Source organism: Bicyclus anynana, chromosome 22 (assembly GCF_947172395.1).
Source record: "Bicyclus anynana chromosome 22, ilBicAnyn1.1, whole genome shotgun sequence".
Classification (NCBI taxonomy): Eukaryota; Metazoa; Arthropoda; class Insecta; order Lepidoptera; family Nymphalidae; genus Bicyclus; species Bicyclus anynana.
In genome coordinates, this window is record NC_069104.1 from 10,853,564 (window position 1) to 10,876,130 (window position 22,567).

General features: G+C 35.0%; 1 protein-coding gene across 5 annotated transcripts in view; it reads left to right on the forward strand.

The window, feature by feature from the left end:
• Positions 1–14,291: 14,291 nt before the first annotated feature.
• Positions 14,292–22,567, forward strand: part of LOC112053903 (dystrophin, isoforms A/C/F/G/H) — a 702,364-nt gene continuing 694,088 nt past the window's right edge. For 4 of the 5 annotated variants that reach the window (XM_052888348.1, XM_052888349.1, XM_052888347.1 and 1 more), the window contains exon 1: positions 14,292–14,590. In XM_052888348.1, the coding sequence (XP_052744308.1) occupies positions 14,479–14,590 (112 nt within the window). In that variant the 5' untranslated portion in view covers positions 14,292–14,478. Of the gene's footprint in view, positions 14,591–15,356; positions 15,701–22,567 lie in introns of those variants that run through there. The other variant, XM_052888350.1, reaches the window with a different exon arrangement.

A 22,567-nucleotide genomic window follows, 5' to 3' on the forward strand; every position in this document is an offset into this window, starting at 1 on the left:
GATACCAATATAAAATATAGCCTATAGCACTCCCCGATAATGTAACATTCTACTGGTGAAAGAATTTTTAAAATCGGACCAGTAGTTCCGAAGATTACCCCATTTAAAAAATGTGACAAACTTACAAACTTACAAACTTTACCTCTTTATAATATTAGTATAGATATAGATTTGGTTAAAACTTCTTATTAATTACTAGCCCTCGGTTTTACACGAGAGATACGAGCTAGTTAGCTAGCTAGCTAGATTCTACAGCTCATATTGATGGAAAAGGTTGCTGTTAGAAGAGGCGTTGGTCGCAGGAAGAAGTCTTGGCTGAGAAACATTAGAGAGTGGACCGGGATCGCGAGCGCCGCACAATTATTTCGAAGGATAGAGCCGACTGCAAACCTTCGCTAGTCGGAGAGGCACCCTAAGGAGAAGAAGAAGCGTTTGTAGAAAGAGAATCAGGTAACTTGGCTACAGATTCAGTACCGACTTACCTACTCTATAAATATTTGAAAAGATTTATCATTATCTCGTTACAGATCTCGCCGCACCTGTATCTTAGTTAAGTGCATCGACCTGTCAATCTGGATTATGTAATAAAAGTGTCCCATATCTTGACAGTGTTTGTTAGCCGTTTAGTGATAAGGTTTAAGGGACCTTTTTTTAATTTTCACAGACAGGCAGACAGACTTACTTTCGCTCTATATAATCATCATCCTTATCACCGACATCCACTGCTGCTGATAAATGGGCTATCTAACACTGAAAGAATTTTTCAAAACGGACCAGTAGTTCCTGAGATTAGCGCGTTAAAACAAACAATCAGCTTTATAATATTAGTAAGTATAGATAAACAGATTGTATTCTCGACATTGATACACGCCTCATGGGTACCCACACATGGGACAAAGTAAACAAAAAGACAACGATTATTTAATGTGACAAGCGAATTGATTACTGTTTTTGTTCTTAAACAACATTTTGACATTTTGCCGCTACATTCCATGGTAGATAGTCGTATCTCGATGTCATGACGGCGTGTTTGTATTTTGTTGTTCAAACTGTTATTGTTGTTGCGAGGAAAATTGTTGTTTAAATTAGTGCCATATACGATTATTAGCTCAAAATTATTGTAATAAAACACACGATATATTCCTTCATAACTAATGCTCTTCTCTTCGCGTGGATTTCGTCGTTTCAGCGTTTTAAAAATTAAACTGATCTGTTGGTCATGTGTTAATTATAGTGTCATAAGTGGCTAAGTGATTTGGGATTGTGGGATCCTCGATTCGAGTCCTATATTGTTCTATTAAATTTTTCCTTTCTTCCGAGTTTTCAAAAATGGCCCAGTGTTGGGCTGTTCGTGGTTTTGCAGAGGACATTTAGCCGTTTTAATTATTATTTTTGACGTTAGATAGCAAACGTTAGTGTGCAAATGATAGCAAACGGAGTGAAACATTGCCTGATACATGTTGGATAGGTAGACCTGAAAGTTCCTAATTCATAATAAGGAGGTAGGGCCATAAAAATTTGGTTGATTAATACGATGAGTAAATAGGTTGATATGGTAGATAAGATACAAACACAGATTAAAGAATAATAGGCAGATAGACCACACGGAACACGTCAGTGATGCAGCAATTCCAAATACAAATTCAAAAACTAATACATTCTCGAGTCAGTACGCCACAAAGCATCGCATCAGTAATTTTCAATATTATTCTAGAAAAATAAATATTTTAAAATCTGTTCTCAAAAACTAAAAAAAATAAGATGGAATATTTTTAAATGGGTATTGATTACTAGTCTATTATGATATTAATTTACGTAATTGTTGTTGTAGGGAAATACTAATAATAAAAAAACTTTTTAAAATAATATGGTGGATAGCAACATTATGCGGATGTCAAGGACACTCACGCGTGACGTTTGTTTTTTATGGGTATCACCGGCTTCACTGTGCGGCTTGTAAAGACTCATTCTGTATCATTCTCTATTCTGTGGATACGAATGAAATCTTATCTTACAAAATTACTTGGGCAGAGTCGCGAGCACGCGCATAGTTGAATATGCAACACGCGATGGCATCGACCATATTTATTTACGTTCGAAAATTGCATTTCAATGTTTATAAATCGAGAGACAAGCAGATGCATTCCCGCCATTTTTCCAGTCGCCCGCCGCTCAGTCGACCGTAGAGACGCGTTGAACGTTCGGAAACTCTACGTTTGAAAATCGAACGCGAAATCGTAAAACGTAATTCCTGAACTTGTTTATTTATTTGTGGTCATAGATAATAGGTTGTGGTCATATTAGTTGCCATTGGTGATAATTTTACATACAAAACAAAAATCGTCTTTCCCGGATTTTAATGTGAATTTCCACAATAATTAAATTATATATATATATATATATATATATATTTGGGTACTTTTTTAAATAGACAGGCACATATTGTGTTAATTTCTCGATCTAAATCTTAGCTATATTATGTTCAAAACAATGCTGAATGTGAAAAGCGACTAAATTAAATTGTCTCCATATAAAAACACTAGCAGACGCCGCGCGGTTTCACTCGCGTGGTTACCGATCCTTTAGGAATACGGGAATAATATATAGCCTATAGCCTTCCTCGATAAATGGGCTATCTAACACTAAAAGATTTTTTCAAATCAGACCAGTAGTTCCTGAGATTAGCGCGTTCAACCAAACAAACAAACAAATTCTTCAGCTTTATTAGTATAAAAGATTAGTAAAGGAATCCTATAGGAATTCCTAATAACGAAGTAACACTTCATAATTATTCTCAATTGAAATGGTAGATAATAATAATCAACAGCTAAGATAACACGTAATCATAATGAAATCTAGGAAATAAATACTAGGCATATCCCCTATCTACTTACGAGTATGTATAAGAGCAGAAACTGAATAATGTCTTTCTGAAGCTGTCAAATTAGCTTCTTTATTTCAGCAGGCAGATACTTCCTCTTCCTTCCTTAATATTATTATTATGTAAGGCTTTTAAGTAGGCTTGTTAGGGCTAGGGAAACTTTAAGTTTTGGAAAATTTTAACGTTATTTCGTACTTACCTATATGAAAATGAAACCGAAAATAGTCGATATGATACGAGTATATTATGTCCATCTATCCAATAAATACCTAGGTCAATGATGGGATAGATGGTGATGACCTGCCTTCCGAACCGGTGGTAGAATCTTTACAAATAGTCAACTGACGTGTCAAAAGTGCTTGTAAACTGAGCCTACTTGAAATCAATGATTTTTGATTTTGATGATTGATGATGACAAAGTATTAATGCGAAAGTAAGTTTGTTTGTTACGTTTTCACAGATAAACCGCTAAACATTAAAAATTCTTGCACCTATGGAAAGCTACATTATCAGTGAGTTTTATAGGCCTTATTTTATCCCCGTATTTTTAATTGAACTGGAGCTATGCGGGTAAAATCGCAGGACGTCTAGTACATAATAATGAACGCGAAAATGAGTTTTCACAGCTAAACCGCTGAACCAATTTAAAAAATTCTTTCACCAATGGAAACCTACATTTTCAGCGAGTAACATATACTCTATTTTATCTCCGTATTTTCACGGGAACTGGAGCTAAGTGGGTCAAAACGCGAGGCGTACTACATAATATTTCCATTCACACATTCAATAAAATAGTGTATCGTTGTGCTGACCCGTGATAGCCCAATGGATATGACCTCTGCCACCGATTCTGGAAGGCGTAGGTTCGAATCCTGTCCGGGGCATGCACCTCCAGCTTTTCAGTTGTGTGCATTTAAAAAATTAAATCACGTGTCCCAAACGGTGAAGGAAAACATTGTGAGGAAACCTGCATACTAGATAATTTTCTTAATTCTCTGCGTATGTGAAGTTTGCCAATCCGCATTGGGCCAGCGTGGTGGACTATTGGCCTAACCCCTCTCATCCTGAGAGGAGACTCGAGCTCAGCAGTGAGCCGAATATGGGTTGATAATGATGATTGTTGTTCTATTATTTAATGCGTGTGACAAATTGAAGCATGGCCATGATAGCCTGATATAGTGCACTGTGCTAGCGATAATTGATATTTACTGCTTCTTGTGTTCCATATAGCGACGCGATTAGATAATACCGCGAGTTATATCGATCTATTTGTCACTAAATTTCTACATAATCAACTATTCACTTATTATAATACTAGCTTCGTCTGGTACTACTGTCGTGGCTAGTTACCACCCAGCGATTTAGCGTTCCGGTACATACCTAATCAACTATTCACTTAAATATACTAGCTTTGTCTGGTTCTACGGTTGTGGCTAGTTACCACCCAGCGATATAGCGTTCCGGTACGATGCCGCATAGACACCGTCTGAGGTATTTGTAGACTAAAGTTGTACATCTTCCGAATAAGTCCGCTACCAAGCGCATCGTCACTTAACATCAGCGGGCATATTATGTATCTCGGTGTACCATACAATGGGGATGATGACTACGTTTGGATATATTGATTTTTATGATACATTCGGGTAAATAAGGTCAATGTTAACTAATTTATACATAAAAAGCAAAGATTGACTGGATATTTGCAAAATAAATAAGATTATAAAATTTCAAAATCTATTAAATTTTTTTTATCGTAATTAGATGAAAATTCATACAGTTTTAGCTTCCTTACATTAAAAGAGACATTTTCAATAAATGAACTATAAACATAAACGCAGAAATAACAAAGATATTAGTAACTTTGTTCGAACGCCCATACAAACCTAACGATCAGCGAGCCAACAACGTCACTAAATCGTGCCATTTTGTATGGAGCGTTTTTCAGGGATCCGCGGCAGCGCCGCAAATCTGACCCTTTAAATCCCTGTAGCTCCGAAAGTAATGATCGCAGATACCCTGTTACTTTTACAAAATTGCTTTGCTATTAGTATACTCTTAATTTATATACAATTTAAAAAACTGTCATCATTTCTTCGTTTTTCATCATATTTCCGTGTTAGTGATCATCTAAAATAGTTGTTTCAACGAAATGACCTTGACTGCACCTTTGTTTCTACGATCATCTAACATGATTCTTTTAACGAAATTACGTAACTAGTTTTTCGTTAAAATAATATTACTATGGGCTACTACCACGACTAATGCTAATTTAACTTTACGTTAAATTACAATAATTATGTAATTTCGTTGAAAACACAATGTTAGATGATTGCAAAACCGATAATAGGATGAAAAACGATGTAGTGACTGATTGTTTGAATGGTACACCGGCTTGACATAATAACCCAGCAGGTGAGATCTCAGTCAAGGGCTAACTTGATAACGAATTTAAAAAAGCGGATGCCCGCAACTATTGCATTGTAGTCAAGATCTAAGTAAAACAGAAGATCAGAAGTACTAATAAGTTTTTAAAAAAATATATATATGATTTTCTTTTCAACAAATAAATATCTATAGGACAATATTATTGTGTAAGATAAAATGCTTCACTTTGATCACATTGTTATTAGCCTTAATCGAGTTTTAAGTCATTTTGAATAGCTGTCAATAGCTACATTATTTGCAAATTATTTATTGAAATTGCAGTATTTACTTATGTACCTACGCGCATCGAGCTTAATATTTTTATTAGGTACATAGTACAGGTACCTACTTACTTTATTTAATTTAAAGTAACTAAGTACTTGGTACTGAAAAATAGTACTGAAAAAAATAACAAAACAAAACCACAGAACAAAGATGATCCAGAATGAGTCTTTACAAGCAGCGTGGTGAAGCTGGTGAAACCTATAAAAAACTCAAACGTCACGCGTCTAATTGACATCATACATGTAGGTACAAACTTTTTTCATAATTTGTATTTCAAAATTTAACATTAACAACTACATATTGCGTAAATTAATTTAATAATCAATAATTATTAATTACCAAAAACAATACTCCATCTTATTTCTTTAGTTTATTTGAACAGTTTTAAAATATTTGAAAACATAAGACGCCATTTTTCTTGAATAATATTGAAAATTACTGATGCGACGTTTCGTGTCGTACTGACTCGTGAATGTATACGCTTTTGAATTTTGTATTTGGAGCGGCTACGACACCGTCGTGTTCTGTGCGCTCTATCTGCCACTTTTACTTACCAATATAATAATTATATTAGTATGTAAAAAAAAAAAAAAAAAAAAAACATACATACAGCCGAACGTAGAACCTCCTCCTTTTTGGAAGTCGGTTAAAAAGTAATTATATTGGTAATTTTAATATAATTATATATTATTATAATTTATATTTTAATAGCTGACGCCGCGAGGTTTCCGTTCCCGTAGGAATACGAGGATAATATATGTATAGCCTATAGCCTTCCTCGATAAATGGGTAAAAAAAATTCTTTCAGTGTTAGATACACTGAAAGAAATTTTTTTTCCTGAGGTTAGCGCGTTCGAACACACAAACAAACTCTTCGGCATTAAAATATACCTAGATTTTGGAGGAAAAAATTTTCAAGTACTTACTTAACAATTAGTGACAAACTTAAACTTATTCGAATTAGTATTTACAGCGTGGGTTTTTGCAACCTTGTGCATCCCACCAATTGGGTAGAGGTTGTAGGTAGAACAAGTCACTTTACATGGTAGGTGACGTACTGACATTGAAAAACAGTGAAATACCTCTACAACTAATTCATTTAAAATCACACAAATTTTTTCAATTGTTTTTTTTTTCTCTTTAACTTTCAAAAAAAAATTTATAAAAAAATGTGACCGACTTCAAAATCAGAAAATAAACTAAAAAGAGAAAAATAACATTGTACGTGCTACTTTATGATCACTTTGAACGCGGTGCCAATACAGTGAAGTTTAAACCATAAAGTTGTACGATTTTCAGACAGTTATTTCCTGTGTTCTTTTAACACGTCACTGACTTGGCACCGCCTTCAAAGTGATCAGAAGGTAACACGTACAATGTTATTTTTCGCTTTTCAGTTTATTTTCTGATTTTAAAGTTGGTTAAATTTTTTTATGGAATTTTTTTATTTTTACATTTTTAGTGATATGTACTCCTGAACTAGCTTTAAGTTATAACCTAAAGACCACAACTAGTTCTAATATAAATGATTTGCCTAAATCACAATGTCTGTATTGACCACCGAATTACTCAGTAAAATAAAAAAATCCACATTGAATTCATGATAATAATATATCACAAGAAACTTTACAAAGGAGGGATTAAGTAAAGTTGAAGGGCTTAAAAAGGGTAAAAATAAATTATGCTGAGTCAGCGGAATTCGAGCGGTTTGACTGCCCATACATACCTTGAAGTTCAATTACCCAGCTCTACAATCTTTGATCCTATATTAATGTTCATATTAGCTGTTACCCGTTATTTCACTCGTGTACCTATAACTGGCACCACTTTCAATATTATTCAAACTAGCGGACGCCCGCGACTTCTTCCGCGTGGTATTTAGCCTTTCACAAATCCTGCGGGAACCATGGATTTTTGCAGGATAAAAAGTAGAGTATGTGTTAATCCCTGCTATAATATATTTCAGTATCAAATTTCAGCTATTGTGGTTCAGTAGTCGAGGCGTGAAAGAGTAACAAACGTTCATATCATCAAAATGATGTCTTCGCAAATTTCGGGAAACCATGGATTTTTTCGGGATAAAAATCTATTTCCATCCAAGAATTGGATCAGCTGGAAGCTGATCCAAATTTAAAAAAAAATGGATGTGATCCAATCCAGCTTCCAGCTGATCCAATTTTTACCACTTTCACACAGGATGTAAAATTGTAAGAAGTTGTAATGTTGTCATCAATTGTAAATTAAAATAATAAATTATTAAATTATAAAAGATATTTAAATATCTCATTGACATTATCTCTCTCATTGACATTGACATTGACAGGTGTCAGAAACACAATCTCTGAGCGGCCGAACTATAACAGACAGTCAGGAAGACAGACAGACTACATACATACTAATATTATAGATACGAAAGTGTATCTATAATATTAGTATGGATATAATATAATATGGCAGTAATAAAAGTAAGTATAAATGTCAGGTTTTACGATCAAGCACGACTATCTAATTAATTAACTATCACTTTGAGTGGCAATACAAGTAATATGGAACGCGTTAATCTATAAATAAGTAGGCACAAATAAATATCAATAGAAAGTCAGTCGACGCATTTAATTTGCTGACTCAGCGCTCATTCCCTGTCTGTAACAAGTAACAACTCAGTTAACTGGCTTCGTCGGCTAACTGCTGACCCGAATTGATTAAAATAACCAGACAATGTTAAACACTTAGAGTTGCTCGCAATTTTGTTCGCCTATAATTTTTGTATTTTTTTTTCATTTGGATAATCTTTTTCGCATAGAAAATAAGAACTGCAAAAGACCTAGGTCTCTTCTCTTTTCTATTATTATGTAAATATGGTTCCGTAACATATTCTAAATGTATTAAAGCGAAAGGTCACTCATCACAAAATATTGAAAACCGGTTGACCTATAAAGATAAGAAAAGACGTTTATTTGAAAATAATAATGGATTACTCAGGAAACAATTTCACTTATTTAGAATTAATCGCCTGTTAGCTGGTTTGTACAAAACTCTCTCAACAAGCTTTACACGCGGTCTGTGTTATGTCATACATTAGGGTCTGAATAGCCAGACATACCTCATTTTGTAAGTTCGGAAATTAAAATCAAAAAATTGTCATTAAATTCAGAATTCGATAACATAGACAAGTTCGGATTTGATGATAATGTTCATAAAGATTTAAAGTAAAAAATGTGTTTTTAAAAATTTCAGTGTTGAAAATATAGTATTTTTACGTACCATATTTTTCTTCAACACATACAACAAACAGTATATGTACTCAGACCCGAAATATAGTACAATACTATATGCCATCAAAACGTCCAAACGTATTTTTTTACAAAGGTTTTTTTTATATTATCCACAGGGAAGAGGAAACCTCCCTATGGATAAATCAAATTGATGGGAATATCATTTTTGATTACAATATATAGAGAAAAATTAAAAACACATATGCTTCACAAATCCCGTGGGAACCATGAATTTTTTCCGTTATGAAAGTAGCCTATAAGTTAATCCAGGGTACTAGGTTCTATCTTTGTTTTAAAGGAGATGGTTCATTTAAGGTCTATTCTTGTAAAAATAGAAGGATTCAAAGATTTTATTAAAATATAAATAAGTGAATAAATCTAACTAAATAAAAAGAAATAAATAAAATTAAACCTCAAGTTTTCGAGATAAATCAAGATGGCGCCCATAAAGTAACTATGATATGACAATTGACAGCAAACGTCAAATCGATATTATTTCGAAAGAATTAAAGTAAATTCGTAGATTTGTATATTCAAAAATAGTTAAAAAAAAATTTCTTTTATTTCCGCCAGGGACAATGACTGATCCTGGGCTCCATACAATTTTGGACCATCTCCTTTCAGCCAAATCGGTTCAGTGGTTGAGGAGTTTTAAAGAGTAACAAACATAATATTAGTAGGATCAGTGTGATGGGTATATCTGGCTATCACAGGCTATTAATCGAATAGGAAACATTCGTAAGTTTATCTGTGTGTATGTACATCTCATACAAACTCTCTCGTTGTAAAAGCCGCGAATGGCCGACCATTAAAATCTTCGCCGGCACATTTACTAACTGCTATAAACTATAAAAAGCTCTAACTATTTTATTCATTGAGTTATTAACATGCAAGAACGGGTAACTTATTTTTAGTAATATAAATAACTTGGTTTATTTATACAAAGATGTATAATACTGCTACTCTATGTAAGGTGATGGTATAATTCTCTATGTATGTATATACTTTCTGTATTTCTTTAATATCTCGTAACATATTTAACTAATTCAAAAATTACACTATAACTTTATTGCAAAAACTGTAACCAATTTTTTTATGTAAGTTTCATTTATAAACCTCAGAATATAAGCCATTTACAAGTGAAAATACAAATAGGTACAAGTTTCTAAAGAACACAGCTGTTCTTTAGAAATATCGCATGTGTTTTGAAATATTTGGTTAATAACCAGTATAGGATATTACGCGTTACAGCTCTAACACCTCAAAACAAAACAAAACATGGTATTGAAATTAATAAACAATATCTACCACGGAATTACTAAATAGCGTATTCGCTTTTATCGTTTTCTATGTTCTGATATATCTACCGACCGAGTAACCATGTCCCATGTCGGAGAGATCTAAAACAAGCGAGAAATGTCAGTTAATCTTAGTCCCCTCTCACGCACCCTTCGCTGTATTTCGTCTCTTTAGGGCTGCTACAAATACAATAGGTATAAATATCTTTTGTCCAAATAGCAGTTGTACGGAGTTATACTTAGGGTTGCCACCTGCCACCATTTATAATATCGACACTAACGATAATGTAACTGTGAAATGCTCCTGACATTTCTACTGAACGCACTTCGGGAATCCCTAGTCTACTAAGAAGAGAATAGAGATACAAACATTACAACTTCTTTACTTTTATCCTATGTGAAGATATAATCTGATACAATAGCCTCCAATAAGGAATTCATCAATTGTGTAAAAATTATGTTATAAGATAGAAAGTTGTCCTAAAAAGCTTGCGTATGGCTACTTAATATTTACCAAAACTAATTTTAGTTATTATGGTATGCATACCGCGTATCTCCCCCCACAAATAACTCAACTCGACACAATAGTGCGCATAGCTGCGTAACGGCGGGCCGGTATTTAGCTGTTTTGTCACCTCTACTACATTCATTCACTTTATTTTAGTTTATTTTAGTTAATAATTGTTTATTTTAGTTAATAATGTTGTTGTGTGCTGTGTTTGTGGCGGCATCTGGTCAACGGTTCCAACTGAAAACCAGCGCTGCATGCTCTTTTTATTTAAAGAGTATGTAGCATTATGCTGAGTTGGATCCGTTTACTGGGTTGTGCCACACATCGCAGGATATTGTTCAAGAACAAATTGTGTTGTGTGGCATAATTCACTAATAAAGCTTTTTTCTTTCTTTCTTTATACATTTTAATGAGGATTATTATCACCTACTAGCTGGCGCCGCGTGATTTTACCCGCGTGGTTCCCGTTCCTGTAGGAATATGGGGATAATGTATAGCCTATAGCCTTCCTCGATAAATGGGCTATCTAACACTGTAATATTTTTTCAAATAGGACCAGTAGTTCCTGAGATTAGCGCGTTCAATCAAACAAACAAACAAACTCTTCTGCTTTAAAATATTAGTATGGATTCTCAGAGTTACGAGCCGTGATAGACCAGTGGATATGACTTCTGTTTCGATTCGAAAAACATAGGTTCAAATCAAGTCCGGGGCACGCACCTCCAACTTTTCAGTTTGTGCATTTTAAGAAATTAAATAGGTATGACTTGTCTCGAACTGTGAAGGAAAGGAATATATTGAAGGAAGGCACCCTTTACTTATTTAATTATATTGAGTATATTCTATTAATTAGTGTACGATTTTTTTAATTAACGAGGAGATTAAATAAATAAAAAAAAACATTTGATACTATCCGGCAGTAATTTAATGCAAACTATGTGCAATGTGTCAATGTGAACAGTTTCTATTTATTTCTTATCCCAAATAAATTACAGATGAGGGTATATATTTGTTATGCCGGATCTCATACTATTTATTATCATTGTGTGAAATGATTTTAAAAGGCTCCACCGCAGCACACGCGACAAAAAAACACGAGTCTAGAGCAGGTGATGTTACGTTGTAAAAAAAAAAAATACTTTAACCGCTCTACCTAATGGCTTCCAACTTCTCAGCTTTGCTCGTCCCTTGGGGACATTCGAACGAAAAAAAAATGCTTTCCAAGCTTTATGTTAATGTTATTATCGTGTTTCAATCATAACTATTTACTACACTGGTTAATATGTGCCATTTAAATCAAAAACAGTTCTCCGTCTCCTATAAAAATGGTTGAGGTGTCATTCGATTCGGAATTGAATGTAGATAGTTTTTGAAAAAAATTGAGGCCTGCTCGCAAAAATTGCAAAAGTTATAAACAATTAACTAAAAATAAAAAAGGGGTTCCCGGAATATCCATAGTTCGCGAGGGATTTGTGACAAACTAAATTCCACGCGGACGAAGCCGCGGGCGTCCGCTAGTAGGCTATATTTTAACTCCCATTTCTTTATAGGAACGGGAACTACACGGGTGAAACCACGGATTGTATGCTAGTTTAGTATAAATTGATGCTCTGTAAAACTTCAAGTTAATACCTACCTACCACGGGCTAATGCCGTGATAGCCCAGTGGATATGACCTCCACCTCCAATTCCGGAGAGTGAGTGTTCGAATCCCGGTCCGGGGCATGCACCTCCAACTTTTCAGTTGTGTGCATTTTAAGAAATTAAATATCACGTGTCTCAATCGAATTGCATACCAAAGATTTTTCTTAATTCTCTGCGTGTGTGAAGTCTGCCAATCCGCATTGGGTCAGCATGGTGGACTATTAGCATAACCCTTCTTATTCTGAGAGGAGACTCGAGCTCAGCAGTGAGCCGAATATGGGTTTATAACGAACGAACGAACGGGCTAATGCACAAATTGACGATCCTAAACTCTACAACAGCTGTTCTTGCCCAACCTAAAGCCAAATCTAGTATCTTATCAGTTTTATCAGTTTCCTACACGCGACGTTAGGAATGCTCGTTTTCTGAATGCCATTCAAGCATTCCTATTGAATAATATTTGTGTCTAATTGTTTAAGTTTATGTTAGACCGGCAGTTACATTCAACCTGCGATCCTTCGTACTTTTGTTGTTGGCCCACTAGGACATCTAGTATTAATTACTTAAACCATTTTGATAACTAACCCCCGCGCCTTTCACCCACCAATAATCGCCTGACCCCTCATGCATTTTGTTTGTGCACTGTATTTACTTATTACCTGCGCATAGTTGATTTCAGAGACGTTATTTATAAAATACTTTTAATTTGTATACAATTTAAAAAACTATTATTATTTTTATTGCGAAAACCTAAGAAGTAATTTATTTATTGTTTGCGGCCCGCAACACTACACCATGCATCGATCGTAGATTGTTAGATGGGCCTCAAAGCGTCGCGGAATTGTCATTGGTTTCGCACATTGAGTACGTCATCACTCGTAACACATTTCTCTCTATTCATGTTGTGGCTTGTGTTTTTACACTTCCAAAATGAACTTGAAGGCATAATTAAGGGATTAAAATAAATCGTTAGATGAGCCCATCCATATTAGAGAAAGCACAATTTTATGTCATTAACCAAAGACGAAATCTCATCTTAGTACGTAACAAGCGCATGCTGTGGACGTGGACTTAAAAAAAATATTTACTGTATTTTCTTATTATAATGCCTTAATTATGCCCTCGTGTTTATTTTGGAAGTGTCAAACCACAACATGAATAAAGAGAAATGTGCGAGTGATGACGTACTCAGTGTGTAAACCAATGACAATTCTGCGACGCTTTAAGGCCCATCTAACGATCTACGATCGATGGTGTCTTAGACAGAATACCTTGTCAAGAAAATACACTAGTAAGTGGACCTACCTTCATAATTCGCTACTTGGCTAAAGTGCTTGCATCCTATAGTCATGAACTTAGTCCAACGGGTTTGCAAAATACGATGCACTTTCGCCAATAGCGGTCAGCGGGGCCCATTTTGTTTTATTTGCCCTATTTTATCTGCTTCGGCTATTTTAAGCGCGGTTCACCTTGAGACATCTCCGCTCTGCACCCTTGGACCTACGAATTCGCCCTGTGCCTTGATAATATTTGCTTTAAGTAGTCCTTTTGTTTCATTAAACTTGGAGGTGCTTGTATAAAGAATGGGGATGATGACTAGGCTTGAATATTCTCTATTATTATATATAATATAGGAGTTTCTGTTTTAATTTTCAAGTTCATAGTTTTTTTACTTGCATCACTACATTTTTCTACGCGGCATCGTACCGGAACGCTTAATCACTTTGCGGTAGATACCTAGATCTTTACCGGTAGGTTGGTAACTACCATCAGATCAGACCTAGGCCAATTTAGAAAATATAAAATCGTTAGCTGACCGAGATGGGAATCGAACACAAGACCTCTCTGTTGAGAATGAGAACCACAGCATCAACAAATGCGCCTTATAGATGCTTAGATATCTGCGCTTATTATGGCAAGGTGGAAACCTCGAGGTCCGTACCTACATTAAATTATTTCCTCATAATTTCTAGCATTTTATCTAATAGTGATTGTGCAAATAAAAATAAAAGAAAATAAAATATTCAATCATGCAACTTTAAAATATTGTGAAAGTGAACTTTTAAATAAATAAACGACATCTATTGTAAAACATGGCTACTGTGACTAAGTGGTGTGCGTAGTGATAATTTGCGTTGTGATGTTTTGTGCCGTTACGAGATGGCACTACCGTCGCCGTTGCGCCAGCGCCAGTTAACATGGATTGTGGAAATCGGCGAAGTTTCGCCCTATAAAACTGGGCCCTATGAAATACATCTCAACAACAGCAAATGTAAGTAAAATTATTTTATTATTTTTTTTACAGGTAAAAACAACGAAAGCCAGCCAACATATAAAATTGAACACTTTTTCATGCATTGAGCGCCAGTTGTATGACTTATATTATGGTTTAAGTAGGTACATAAGTAATTACCCTTAAAATAATTAATAATATTAATTTAAGCCTACGCTGAATTCCAGTTTCTTGTTTAAAACTATCATGCTATTATTAATACAGCCGTGATAGCCCAGTGGATATGACCTCAGAGTCCGATTCCGGAGGTTGTGAATTCAAATCCGGTCCGAAGCTTGTACCTGTGACTCAAACGGTGAAGGAAAAACACCGTGAGGAAATCTGCATACCAGAAAATTTGTGAATTCTGCTAATCCGCATTGGGACAGCGTAATTGACTATTGACCTAACCTAACCCCTCTCATTCTGAGAGGAGACTGGAGCTCAGCAGTGAGCCGAATATGGGGTGGTAATAACTTAGACCATTAATAACATGATGATGATGCTATTGTTATTTTAAATAGTATTCTGATAAATTATTAAGGGTTCCGTTTTTGTACTACGTGCGTTCGGACTTAAACTAGGTATAAAAATTAGATTGTTAAACAATTAACAATCAACTGTAATTTAAATTACTATAACCACAGATGTTATCTGTTTGATACTTCAATTCCTCAATTCCTCCGAGTCGTACGTAACTGTAAATAGAGTGTTTTTAATCTGTACATACGACAGCCGACGTGCGCGGCTAGCGGCAGCCTTCCTGTCACTTTGTTTGAAGTTTCGAAGTTTTCAACTTGTTTGTAAATTGGAATTTCGTTTCGCTGCTGTCCGCGATAATGAATTTTACACTTTTAATTGCTTTTTTCATCAATTCCCGGGTGTGAAAGTGATAAAAGTGCTTAAAACTTGTGTAAAATCACCGTTTACAAACTATCGGATAGAGTTCGTGAAAAGTTTTGTGATTGTTTCAAAGTTTGGAATAAGTTTTCAGTGGGAGTGGTTTTGTGTTGTCATGTCTAAGAAAGTTGGTATCATCACTTAAACTTGGCCCAAAAGCAGATTATCTGGCGGAGATAATTTTTAAGAAGATGGAGCCGAGTTGTGTGGGTGAGTGAACTAATTTAGAACATGCGACTCGCTTGAGCGCCACAGCGTTCAAAAGCAATCGTATTACTTAACTCTTCAAGTTGTTAAGACCTTGATTCCGGCGTTTTATGTCTACTTATGATGCAATTATGTATCGCGCCATAAAGTTACGCATAATACATGTTTTAGTTGTACTTTTTTAAGTGGTAACCAGGAGCGATATCTTATCTCCGCTATGCAGGTAAATATTTGATAAAGTAATAAAGACAGACTCCTCTGACTCTTAGATTATCCAATAGTTTGATTAGAGATTTTGTGATACTGAAAAAGTGTATTTAGGTCAATAATGTAGATTCTTTTAGCAAAATTATTAGTTTTATTAAAATACAGGTTATTAGTTTTAGTTATTTTCATTGTAATTTAAATGTCTGCATAGGATTGATTTAGTTATTTAAAGCACAAATGAAATATTTATTTTAATAATTTAGTATAGAAATATTGCTATTGTTGCATAGTTCTGTATTTTTAATATTAATAAATAACTAAGATTAAAAGTTCTCACATACAAAAACTCCATAAAAACACAAAAGCAGACTGCAAGAACAGATAAACAGTCTAGTCAAATTGATAATGCCTGGTAAGAGCAAAAGGCTAAAGCGATCCACCATGGAAGAGTTGCTTGGTGGACAGTAACCAATGTATGACCACAACACGAAGAGGTTCTAATGAAACAGCCTTCAACCTAAATAATAAATAAAATCCTTTTGTATCAAAAAAAATTACCTCGTAGTAACTGATCACTGATGGATTTAACTAAACAAAAGATAAAATGAAGACCTCATGTACCAACACCAATTGAATAAGAAACTTTACATCTGCTGATCTGGACAAAAAATATTCAAATCTGAATTCACAGATCTACAATTAATAGTTGGGCAGATCATTGCTGCTAAATATATTTCACACAAATCACAGACCTAACTATTTTTAAATGCATGAACATTATATATGTCCCACTGTTTGTAGTGTCGCCTGACATAGGCCTCTTTCAATTGCCTCCATTGCACCCTGTCAGCAGCAACTCTGGTTCAGCAAGACCCCAGAATTAGGTGGATATTGTCATCCCACCTCCTTATTGGACTTCCATGTTGTCTGGTACCATCTCTTGGTTACCAGAATGTTACTTGCTTGTATAAACTGTAAACATTACAAACATAATATAACTTATTTATACCAAAGGTGGTTTGAAATATAATAATAATTGAATGCATGAATATTTTAAATAAATGAATTTTCATAGCTTTACAGGCATAGATAATTTAGGGTGCTATACCACAGTTGTGACTGCACCAGTCATTTAGCTAGTTTACTTCAAGAATGAATAAGAGTAATTAACTAAGAGGCTAGCAAAGAACAAGTTAAAATATATTTGGACTTTTCCTTTGCTAGCACAGACATTATAATGTCTCTAAAGGTTGATACAATCCTGGCAAGCCAGATTTTAATGTTGTTTATAACTGTCAAACTATTTCATATTTACCTCAGCATGTTAAGTTTTCTATGCTGATCAATTAATTACTAACGGACACCCCCGAAACTTTTTCCGCGTGAAACCATATAATACCCTACATCTACCCTACCCCTACCCTATTCCTACCTTACCTCTACCCTACCCCTATTCAATCCCTATGCTACCATAAGTATCCTATCCATCTCCCGTCTCTAAGCTACCTCTCCATCAATTTTCAGCCAAATTGGTGCAGCTGTTCTTGTGTTATAAGTAGTGTAACTAACACAACTTCCTTTTATATTATTAACATGTGACAAGTGAATTTCACATTATCATCCAGAGCCCTCCAACCTGCATTGGAGCAATGGGGTGGGTCTGAGCGCCTTATTTAATTTTTTATAAGAAAGAGGGAGGTCTGACCCTGTAAATTTTATCGTTAATAGTTGCCTAATAATAGCCTAATAAAGCTAATACTTGTAAATTGTGCCAAATAAAGTTAATTGTTGCCTAATATGTGATCTAAATTGTCTTAATAAATGCATCTCTTTGTAAACACACAGGTTGGCAACAGTATTATAAATACAACAGTTAGCACTGCATATTTGTCATGCCCCAATTCTGTTAAAGAAAGCAAACTTAAATCTCTTAGACACCTCAGCTTACAAAATATCAAGTTCTGTTTTGCACAGGATTATGTGTAATGCAGTATAGTTACGGTTTCATGTTACAGCTTTATGTAACTTATGTAATGTGACACTGGGTGCCTATTTCACTTTCAATACTACTTTTAGTTACTTTGAGTGAATTTATTTGAATTAATTCTATTTTCAATTTCATTTTCATCACTATCAGCTGATGAGTTCTCTTGCACGTTCTTCAAAATACCATAGCCTTGAACCCCGTGCCCCATTCAACAGTTTCTTGTCCTTAATGTCATGGGCCCACCAATTATAAATAAAGAAAGATAATATTTAATACAAAGTGATAATTTTATTAGATATTTTTTATGGGACATATTTGTTATCTCTCTCTCCCCAGTCGGTCCCTCATGACTGAAGATCAGGACCATCTTTCAGTATATAATGCTCTTCCATCAAGTACAGACGCTGGCCATTTGGATGGCACTATAAAAGGTGTAGGCTCCTGTTTCCTTGAGATGATCCGACCATTGGGTTGAAGATCGTCGCCGTTTGCCTTTTACACTTTTCACTACATTATTTTTTCCAAGTAGTCATTATCAGGAACACAATCTAGATGTTGTCTACTTATAAGAAAAACGCTCTACCACCATGATTCGATAAATTCATAAGTTTGTTTGACTTGCCATGAATATCACATACACAAACTTTGAGAAAAGGTCATGAATAAATATTTTGTTCCTGGATCCAAATACAATACATTAATGATGTCACTTTACTGCTACATCGAAAGCGGAGTGGTCCTTCCAAAGAAAAATAGACTTAGTTGAAACGTCTTAGCTTCAAATGGACATACAGTGACTAAAACAATACTCTATTAAAATAAATTAAGGCAAAGTCGATAACCCCTGACACCGCGTGTCTGTGTGCGTGAAAATTACATATAGTGACGTCATGATCATGACACCAATTTTTTGAGACAATTTACTGTGATATTGAAGATTATCAACAGCACACAAGTGTTCTTCAGATAGCGTGGGTACGGTGACAGTCACTTGTATGACGTAACTAACATAATATGTAATACGAACTATTATCGTGAATCGCGGCAAACTTTCAAGAGTGAAACTAACTGTCACCCGCACCATCCTACATGAAACGAACTCTACACAACACGTAGAGAAATTAATCATAAATATTTATAATAAAAATAAAAGTGCCTGTCTGTGATTTTAAAATAACTACATTTTGTCAAGTGATGAGAGTTAATCTAACTTTTCTTAAAATCTTCTCTATCTGTCTATCTGTTTGTCCGGGCTGATTTCTGGAACCGCTCAACCGATTTTAACGAGACTTGCACTGGTATATAGAGGAAGTCATAGAGCAACTAGGCTACTTTTTGTCCTGGAAAAATACACGGTTCCCGCGGGATTTGTGGAAAACTAAATTACACGAATATGAAGTCTTGGATACAAACCTTATTTTGGGGCTTGACCATTTTGTTAGGCTGAAGTTATTGTAGAACCTATTAGAAAGCTAATCCGGCTCTACGAGATTTACCTAATGAAAGAGTTGCACATCCAAGAAACTACCATACTATGACATACCTAGAAAAAGAGATATTCTAGCATTTTTCTATATTTCCTTCTTATTTATAGGGGACAGATATATGATGAAACGCTTCCAGAAAATAGTTACTGCTTTGTGTTAACGATGTTTCGCATTGCCAAGTCTGACATAGTATCTGAAATGTTGTAAAAAATATAAGACATTCCCTTTCCCGTAAGAATACTGGGATAATATACGAGTATAGCCTATACCTATAGCCTTCCTCGATAAATGGGCTAACTAACACTGAAAGATTTTTTCAAATCGGACCAGTAGTTACTGAGATTAGCGCGTTCAAACAAACAAACAAACTCTTCAGCTTTATAATATTATAGTATAGATATGAGAGAGAGTATGCTTTGATTTATAAGCACTGGGGTTTGATCTAAATGTTCATAAACGCAGAATACCGCCGGCTCCGAGATTTATATTAAAAATCTCTCGAGCGTGTTATACTCGAAGTTGTTCCATATTTCGTAGCCTAATGAAAATATAGTACAAGTAATTTACTTTATTTTCAAGTGCTTGTAAACTGAGCCTACTTTAAATAAATGAATTTTGAATTTTGACATGTTTCTTGTCTTGGCAAGAACTTGCATCTCCTTACCCTTTCTACCACAGAAAAGCAAGACGTCGGGAACGGTGCCACCAATAGCTGGGTATGTGGTGGCACTCTTGGTGGATAATCTAGGCAACTCGGACAAAGGCGTCTATGCTTTGACCTATAATTTGAACACCTTCAAGGTAAAAGTGAATTGACATCTTCTAGGCAAGTGCAAGCTACAACCTCATCAGCTGTGGTGTGCACTTCAAATATGCAATAATGCAATGTTTACCATGATGATTCATTACAAATCGACCATTACGACCAAGCCTCAGAACCATAAGTCATCACTGGCAACAGGCACTGTTCGAAGACTTTTGTCTTCAGGCACTGAGGAATATCGGACGATATATTAAATTTTTTGTTTAGTTTAAAAATAAATGAACATGTCAACATTCAGGGTTGTTAAAATGTACGCCAACGTCGAAGGATGTCGTTTATTGACGGAAATGAATGTTTTGACAGCCGGCGCAAGAGTTGCACTAAACGGCCCATAGAAACTTGCTGCTTGCTACTTTATGAACCATTGGTAGAGTCAATACATATAGATTGTTTTTAAAGTGCATGTAATAAAGCTTACTCGATCTATGTGAAAATAATTTGAACTGGTGGTAGTCGTTACTTACAGAAATTGTTTTTCAATAGTGTATGTAACAAAGCTTATTTGATATTTGTGAATATAATTTGAAATAAGGTAATAATGAATATGTAAATATTTACCTTGGCCACGCCATAATTTGAGAACGACTTTACAAATCAAAAACTTTGGAGGAGGTTCTTATTTTTAAGGAACGATAAATTTAGTAAATCGTACAAACAATAGAAAAATTTCCGAAAATTTCACTATTATTGGAATTTATTGTAATTGATTAGATCCCCTAAATAAATTATTATTTATTTTTACAGTAGGTCATCATCATTATTAACCCATATTCGGCTCACTGCTGAGCTCGGGTCTCCTCTCAGAATGAGGGGGGTTATAGTCCACCACGCTGGCCCAATGCGGATTGGCAGACTTTACACACGCAGAGAATTAAGGAAATTCTCTGATATGCAGGTTTCCTCACGATGTTTTCCTTCACCGTTTGAAATTTCGTGATATTTAATTTCTTAAAATGCACACAACTGAAAAGTTGGAGGTGCTTGCCCAGACCCGGATTCGAACCCAACACCTTCCGGAATCGGAGGCAGAGGTCACATCCACTGGGCTATCACGGCTCTTAATGTATGTAAATATAATTTAAAAGTAATAATTAATATGCAAATATTTACCTTCGCCGCGCCATAATTTGAGAACAACTTAAAAGATCAAAGACTTTGGAGGAGGTTCTTATTTTTATGAAACGGTAAATTTAGAAAAAAGTACAAACAATAGAGAAATTTCCGAAACTGAACTATTATTTTAATTTATTGTAACTAGATTACCTAAATAAATTATTATTTATTATTACAGTAGGTACCTAATATAAACTATTCATAATGTCAGCCATTGACGAACAAGTTATCTCACATGCCCGCAGCGCTAATGGCTTGAAAACCGATAAAACTGATCGATTGTTGGTCACGATCATCATGATGTCATGCACATCACAACCAACACACGATCAGTTTTATCGGTTGTCAAGCCGTAAGCACTGCAGGCATGTGAAATTACTTGATCGTCAGTAGATTACATAATACGTCATAAGAAGAACATCTAAGTAACACACAAAGAAACATTAGTTTTTTTGTATTTCTCTTAAGACAGATTACGACTAACCTCAACAAACTCTCAGAATGGTGACAAATGATACGCAAACAAACTACGCGGCGTTAGCCCGTCATTGAAGAGGAAGCACGTGTCACTCGGTTACGGGAAACAGTTAGTTGGTTACAATGATGTATGCATAAGTGTTAGGACAACGTCACACTTACAACACACCACTCGAATCGTCGTACCCACTTAAAACAGCATTAAAGAATATTTCAAATTGCACGGCGAGTATTTATTCAACGATCATCGCTCATTTGTCGTGTCATCGTTTTTATTTTCTTGTAGTTGTTCTTGTACCTGACGAAAAATTGACAACTTATTCACATAAGTTTTCGCCATTTTTCGTCAGCTCAATAAACAATATTCAAAATAAAGACGTTATTAATTTTCATGATAACAAATCCCTGATAAGCGACGAGAACAGAGTTTATTTTTAATTTGCGATTTTAATTCAAAGGAGGCTTTTCAACTTTATCCTCTTCCTCAATCCTTTCATGTCATCATTTTGAGGAGGCTATGGCTTTAATCCACCACGTTGTTTCACTGGGATAGGGGTTGATCAATATTAATAGCGTGACAGAAATAAAATGCCACTTCGCCATTGCGCTCCGTCATGAGATCGTTGCCCCTTAACGGCATATAAAAAAAGTTTTGAATCTGGAATGGAGTTTACAAGTGACATGCGTAGTATAAAGTGTGTTTCTGTTATAAAGTTTACGATTTATATGATGAGCCGCATACGGTTTGAATGATGAGTGTGTGATGGCATTCGTGA